Source organism: Sus scrofa, chromosome 12 (genome assembly GCF_054392235.1).
Source record: "Sus scrofa isolate SSC_HxYL_T2T_F1_AM1 chromosome 12, Sscrofa_HxYL_maternal_Yorkshire_Landrace_v2.0, whole genome shotgun sequence".
Classification (NCBI taxonomy): Eukaryota; Metazoa; Chordata; class Mammalia; order Artiodactyla; family Suidae; genus Sus; species Sus scrofa.
In genome coordinates this window covers 64769036-64775958 of record NC_139394.1, presented here as the reverse complement: position 1 = coordinate 64775958, position 6923 = coordinate 64769036, and the positions used below count along the sequence as shown (strand labels likewise).

Below are 6923 nucleotides of genomic sequence, written 5' to 3'. Positions count from 1 at the left end.
TCCCTCTGAAACCTGAGACACCGAAAACCTGAAACCACAAACAATCTACGGTAGCTACGGACAGGGCAGTCAGGTTTATTTCAAAACAAAAGCTCCGGGGCGGCTCGGAAGGCGGGAGGACGTGGTTAGTGGCCAGTGTGCGTACCCGCGGGCGCCTGAAGCAAGCCGTCGCGCAGGGCGCGCGCGGCACCCGTGCGGCACTCTCTGCGGCGCCACGGATTAAAGATCAAAGCCTGCGCTGGGAATTTACAGCACGGCCGAACCTCGAGTCTCCTCGTGACCCTGATGTGTCCGTGTACAGGTTTTATGCCAGGGTCTGTGTTAAAAATCTAAACATTTCCACGAGATTTTAAACATCACCGAGAATCTGGTTGAGAGGAAACAAAACGATGAAAGCACGATGCCCGTGACGGCCGCCCCGTGAGCGTGGGCTGGGCGAGGTGCTTTCAAGAGGCAGGGTTCAGAGGAGGGACGAGAGGCTAAAAAGCACCCCTGACGTCGAGGCGCTGACTGGAACGCAAGTCCACCAGAGGCTGGCGCGAGGGCAGCACTGCAAAAAGGCCGTCTATTTACAGGAGCGTGATCTGAGGGCAGGCTGGTTGTCTTTACACCCCGAGGTGAGGCAGGACGGCCCCGGAGCGGCCTGGCTCCAGGCAGCTTCTCCCCGCCCTCGTGTGACACCAGGCCGCTCTCGGCCCCGTCTCCGTCCTCCGTGGTCCAGGCTCTCCGGGAAAGTCTGCACCCAAGTCCTGGGGGGGCGGGCTCTGACCTGACGCAGAAAGGAAACCAGCAGGAGTCCCCGCGCGCAGGGTCAGTCGTCGCTGTCGGACAGCGTCTCGTACTGCGCGGAGAGCAGCGGTGCGGGCTCGCGCTCCCAGATCCTGCTCTGCTGGTGCGGGGCGGCCGGGGCGGCGGCAGTGGCGGCGGGAGCGCAGGCGACGGGCGTGGGGGGCGTGCTGCTGAGCATCCGCAGCGTCAGGGGGTTGTAGGGGAACTGGGTGGAGCCTGGCGGGAGAAAGTCGGGTAAGTCTCACCTGCCACCAGGGGCGTGCTGGGCGGCCTGGGGCCAGGGTTCACGCCGCCAACTGGTGCAAACCCGAGTCTAACGACAGGATTCTCTAAAAGCCTAACGCGAGAGCCCCTGCTAACACCAAGAACCTCCTGACTCAAAACCAAACACAGGCTCCAGCGGGCCAGGGACAGGCCACACGCCTCCCGGACCCCACTGGCCTGCGGCCCCATTCTAGGCCGTCTCATGGTCCCTGGGGAGCCTCCTACAGCCCGAGAACCTCCAGCACAGACAGGCGTTCCCACTGTGGCACGACGGGACTGGCACCGTCTGTGCAGCCGCAGGACGCAGGTTCAGTCCCTGGCCCGGAAACGAAAACAGCATGATGGCTGCCCCGAGGAAGTAACGACGAGCAGCCTACTGATGACTCACCTCCTGAGAGAGGCGTGACATCTGGTCTGGGGCTGAAGCGCCCACAGCAGCACAGCCCCCCGCGGCTGGTAGGAGAGCGGTACAGAAGCGAAAGCCTTAAACCGACCCGTTTATGTGGACAGTGAAAAGGACACCTGGAACCCTTAAGTCCGCAGGAAAGACACCAGTTTTATTACCATTTCTTAAAGTCTGTTCCTTTTCAAGACTCATGATCATGATTGAGGTTTTTTCTTTTTAGAAAAGCTTACAAATAGGTACAACATAGGGACACTTAAAAATACCCTGGAGTTTTTTCCTTATTGGTTTGTACAGACATAGTGAGCTCACAGGGATAGCAGCTTTCTTTTCTTTTTTTTTTTTCTTTTGCTTTTTAGGGCCGTACCCACGGCATATGGAAGTTCCCAGGCTAGGGGTCGAATCAGAGCTACAGCTGCCGGCCTACACCACAGCCACACCAGGTCTGAGCTGCATCTGCGACCTATACCCCAGCTTCTTAACCCACTGAGCGAGGCCAGGGATCGAACCCACAAACCTCATGGTTCCTAGTCAGGTTCGTTTCCGCTGCACCTCAACGGGAACTCCTGTGCTCCCATTTCTGACTTGGTTTCCTAGTCCTTCCCTAAGAGCCGCCTCTGGCGGTGTCCGTCGGGAAGGCCTGGGGCAGCGCTTCCCAGAGACCCAGAGACGTGCTCCCCTCCTCAAGGTAACCTAACCTGCAGTCTTACAGCTTTTAAGGCTGTAGGCGCTTTCAACTGCTGCTCAGGACGGTAAGAGAAAAGCGTTTTCTCAGCAGGCTCCGAGTCTAGAGGCGGCGTGGAGCCCGGGGCCAGCGCCTCCCTCACCTGTCGAGGAGGGCCTGTCCTCCCAGGCCCAGCCCGGCGTCTGCCTGTGGTAGTCCCCCTCTGAGTGCACGGAGGACACGGAGGAGGGCCGTTCCGTGCCCAGGTAGCCTTGCCCGGGGATCGGGGACTTGGACTTCCTGCTGCTGGACTTGCTGATCAGCTTCGGTTTGCAAACGGCTCCTAGAAGTGCAAGGAGTGACGAATTATCGACACACGGTAATTACGTCCACACCTTTGAGGTCTACCTGGAAGCCCGTTTAAGGAAAACGAGTCAGACAAGGGAGAGGCCCTCGTGCCAGAAACGCAAGCGAGTGGCAAGGAGCTGACGTCTCCACTCCTGGCTTCCTCCTGGCCTCGGGGCACAGCAGCTGCGAGGGTGGTGATCCTCCCCTCGCCTCCCACGGGCTGAGGGAGAAGCCGCCGTGCGCCCGAAGCCCTCAGGGCCCTGCTGGACCTCGGCAGAGGCCACAAGGCTCCGCGGCCCTTCCTGCGTCCCCGGGATGTCTGGCTGGTTCATGGCCTTAGCAGAAGTTCACAGCAGTGGGGAAGCCCCGACCGGGCTCTAGAACACTCTGAAAAGACGCCGGAAGAGATTAAGCCCAGGCCCCAGCAAAGGTTTCCCTCCGTCCCAGCAGAACCACTTCACCGTGCCCACCTCCTGCAGGGTACAGCGGCAAAGGGTCAAAAGCAACTCCTCTCCCTCTGTCTGGAGAGAGGAGAAAGGCAAAGTCCTTGCTAAGGAAGAGGATGTAACAGAAAACAGAAGAAAAACCGCAAGATGCGTGAAGCAGGTTCAGAAAGGAAGCTGAGAAACGGGTAGCCAAAAAGGAGGAGGTGGGAGGCTTCGGAACCAGCGTTCAGCAAGGCTCAGACTAGACGAGGGAATCGGCAACGCAGGGGACAACCCGAGAGCCTCGAAGTAAAAGCAGCACAAACAGGTCAAGGCGACTGGGACCAGCGGGAGCCAACGGGCACAGAGGGCGGGCCAGCCGGTGCGGCGCTGACGTGACCCTGAAACCACCCCACAGGGGACATCGACCTGGAGATGCAGACGCCCTCCCGAGAGCAGGAGGCTGACTCGGGATGAGGAGCAAACACTGAGGTGCTGACGGCTTGTTCACTGAAACCGAGGGAGAGGGAGTCCTGAGGCGGGTAAACTGCCGCCACCAGAAGGGGGCACATCTGGTCTTCCTTCGAAGACAAGAGCGAATGCCAGCTTGAACTTGTGGCCTCCAAGCCGTCCAACACGAATGCAGCAAGAGGACAGCACGGAGGACGGCAGATCCGGGGAGACGGCAGCCTTTGTGAGTGACGGAAGCGGGGACACGGCTCCAGAGGTCACCCCAGCGGCCGACTGTCCCTGTCTGAGCCACCAGTTCCGCAGCCTCTCACACCAACACAAGTCGGAGGTGAGAGCAGAAGTGGGAAGGCAGCAGCTCCCCTCTCGGAGCAGGAGGTGCGTCCGCACAGCTGCCGACCTCCAGGTAGCCCTGAGGGGGCAAGGATCTCCGACGGCCGAGAGAAAGGCTCTAGAGACCCAGGCGCGGGCACGGCCCCGCGTGCTCCCGACGGGATGGACACGCGCCCTTTACACCGACCGCCACGCGGCTTTCTGGGTGATGGGAGCTGAGGTGAAGGCTCGTTCCCTTCCTCCTCTGGCTTAAGACTCTCCCGCTGAGGCTGTCATGTGTATTGCAACAGTAAGTCTCTCTCATTCGAAAGCAGGATTTGGAAGGACGGTGTTTTCATCAGTCACCAGGTGCGCACACAGATAAGGACCAGGCCACAGACCAAAAGCCTCGTGGGTTGGAAGGTGTCGTTTTGGTAAAAAGGACAGTTGGCAGAGGTTTTCGTCCTTCCCACTTCGGGTCCCTGCCCTGTCTGAGCAGGTAACGGAAGACCCTCCCAGGTGGCCCAGCGCAGCGGCCTCTAGAGCCCGGGCCCGGAGGGCTCTCCCCCGGGAAGGGAGGGCAGCCCCGCGGGGACACTACCTGCGTGCGGCGGGGGGTCCCCCTCCTCTCTCCGGGCCTCGCCGCTGCTCACGACCGAGGTGCCGGCCCCGCCGGGCACCACCGCCCCCGGCTGGGGCAGGACGCCGCCGTGCTCCTCCACCTTGTCGTCGAAGCTGCCCATGAGCGCCTTGCGGATGATGTCCTCCAGGCCCAGGTTGCTGGCCGGGTCAGCGAAGGTGTGGCCCCTGGAGCTCACCGCACCTGCAGGAGACGCGGGTCAGCCCCGGCCCCGGCCCCCCGCGTCCCAGAGCCGCTCAGAGGCAGGCCGCCGCCGCCTCCCCCACGCCGCTCCGCCTCCCCTCGCTCCTCTCTGTTCTCAGCAAGCGTCTGCTCGTCTCGGGTCCCCTCCTGCTGCTGCTGCTGCTGCTGCTGCGGACCACCCTCCCCGACTGGGGGACAGCGGAGCGGAGCGGCCCCCTGGGTGCGGTGGGACGCAGCCGTCCCGTTTCCGGCCGGCAAACAAGGTCTTCTGAGTCGTACCTGAGGTGGTGACAGCTGGCAGGTTAAATATCTCCGTTCCTGGCTGAGCAGCTGCTGGATGGAAACAAGCATTCCAGTTACTGGGGCGGATCACAAACATCACGGAGAGAGCCCCCCCAAGACCCCCAGTAAAATCAACCTTCCTATTTTCCATGCTCTTCATTTTCACCCATCTAGTGAAGATGAAGCGAGAGAAATACTTTTTTTAAAAGGAGATCAGGAAATGAATCGGGTGCGGTAGGAACATCAGAAGAGTGGCGCTGGACCCACGCGGGAGAAGCTGCCAGAGGAGGGACCCAGGGCTCCTGCAAACGTCCAGGCTGGAGATGCGACCGAGGGGAAGGACGCCACTGGGGACAGCACGAAAATGCCCCTGCCGAGCGTCCCAGGGTGAGACAGGTCCCGCCTGTGCCCCGCTCCGTTTAATGACAACAGCGAGGACAAGCTGGATGCTTCTCACAAAGCACAGGGTGGGTTTTCGTCCTGTCTTCCGACGGGATGCTGAGAACTTGAGAGCGAGAATGCAGGAAGGGCGCGGGTGGCTACGGAATCGGCCCGGAGGACGGGCAGCCCAGGCCCCAAAACGAACGTTCTCGATCCGGAGAACGTCACAGCAGCCACACGGGTGGCGGGCTGCCGGCTCTCAGGTCGGCAAAGGTGATCCTGACGCGCACCGGGGCGAGGCCAGGCTCGCGCTTCTCCCCGGAGCCCGGAGACCAGGACGCCGCTACCTCACAGGCAGTCACTGAGTGGTCATCTGGACGAGTCAAAGCGCAGTCACCTTGTTGATGCCGAGTGGCCGATGAGGGCCACTTCCCACCCCTGGCTCAGGCATCGGCAACGCGGAGAGACCGCCTGCAAAGCCCGGTCCTCGACTCCTGCGGGCCTGGCACCCGGTGTAGACAGCGGACCCGGCCATCACTCGAGGAGGGGGAGCAGAGCTCTGGGTGCAGCCACGAGACACTCCGGGCGCAGAGAGGCCCACAGAGGTCTGTGCGTGAGCTTAGCTGCAAAAGCTCAACTCCAGACGGGAGTCGGGAGGTTTCCGCACGGTGTAGACCACCAGAGTGGAGGCGGTGTGCAGGGCCAAAGGGGGAAGGGGCGAAGCCAACGCCCAGGACCAGCAGAGCAAGACCTGGATCCAGGGGGAGGTGGGGGGCGAGAGACCAAGAACAGGAGGCGGCAGGACCTGAGAGCCGGGCAGGGGCCTCCCCGAGGTCAGCGGCTGTCTGTCACATCGTCCTAAGCAGTCGAGGTGCTGGCATCGGGGCAGGGGGCAGTGGGGGGGGGGGGTGCAGAGCTGAAACGAAGCTGCCCCCGGGACCCCGTGAGTCCACCTGTTCCTTTGACCTCAACCCCCCAACTGTCCCTTCTCCACAAGCAAAAGGCCCTGGTCCCCTTGAGACGTGAAAGAACGTTTATCTCCTGCTACAGTCTCGTCACGCGTGTCTGGAGAGCGGAGATCAGCTGTCGTCCCCAGGCAGCCCCCGCTCAGCACATGGTTCCCGAGCTAACGAGCAACTGAGCAATGCCTGCGACAACGGGAAACGCTCCAGGAGAGAAAACTGTAAAATCAGCTTCAGCTCATACATGGCATTTTCTTCTTGACAAGTCTTGCTGCTAAAACGGCCAAAAACTCAGGAGGAGGCGTGCAAACCACGTGATGCCGAGAGGCGCTGACTGGCTGCTCGGACACCTGCGCGTGCCCACCTGTCATCTCTCGGCTCTGAATCTGAAGGTCCCCACCTATGTGCTGAGGACGCCGAGCCCCGCGTGAAGCCACTCAAGACTGGAAATGGAAAGACACCCTGACGGTGTTTTTTAAAGAAGGAGAAAGGCTGTAAGCTTGACAGCAGCTCCGCACAACACCCTCAAGTTCTCTTTGAATTTATTGCCTTGAAAAGGCCAATCTCGTCACTGAGAGCCAGGATGAGTGACACTGGCTCTCTTTTCTTTCTGTTTGACCTTCATCAGTCACAAGCTGTCACAGGTGCACCTGGCAGCGTAGGCTGGCAGCCCAGTTTCCCTTCTTCTGAGCGTCGGGACAGCTGCAGAAACAGGGCCCCCACCTGGGCCTCTGGATCTCTGGGTAACAGCGAGGGGGAGGCGGGCTCCAGTGAGCTCAGGCCTGTCGCCCTAAGGGAAGGC

The 6923-nt window shown here is 61.1% G+C and overlaps 1 protein-coding gene across 45 annotated transcripts in view; it reads right to left on the bottom strand.

The window, feature by feature from the left end:
- Positions 1-58: 58 nt before the first annotated feature.
- The window catches only part of NCOR1 (nuclear receptor corepressor 1), a 135720-nt gene continuing 128855 nt past the window's right edge, over positions 59-6923 (bottom strand). For 35 of the 45 annotated variants that reach the window (XM_084986273.1, XM_084986286.1, XM_084986290.1 and 32 more), the window contains 4 exons: positions 4776-4829; positions 4275-4496; positions 2284-2463; positions 59-1005 (listed from right to left, as the gene is read on the bottom strand). In XM_084986273.1, the coding sequence (XP_084842399.1) occupies positions 812-1005; positions 2284-2463; positions 4275-4496; positions 4776-4829 (650 nt within the window). In that variant the 3' untranslated portion in view covers positions 59-811. The remainder of the gene's footprint in view (positions 1006-2283; positions 2464-4274; positions 4497-4775; positions 4830-6923) is intronic. The other 10 variants (XM_084986278.1, XM_084986298.1, XM_084986310.1 and 7 more) reach the window with 1 other exon arrangement.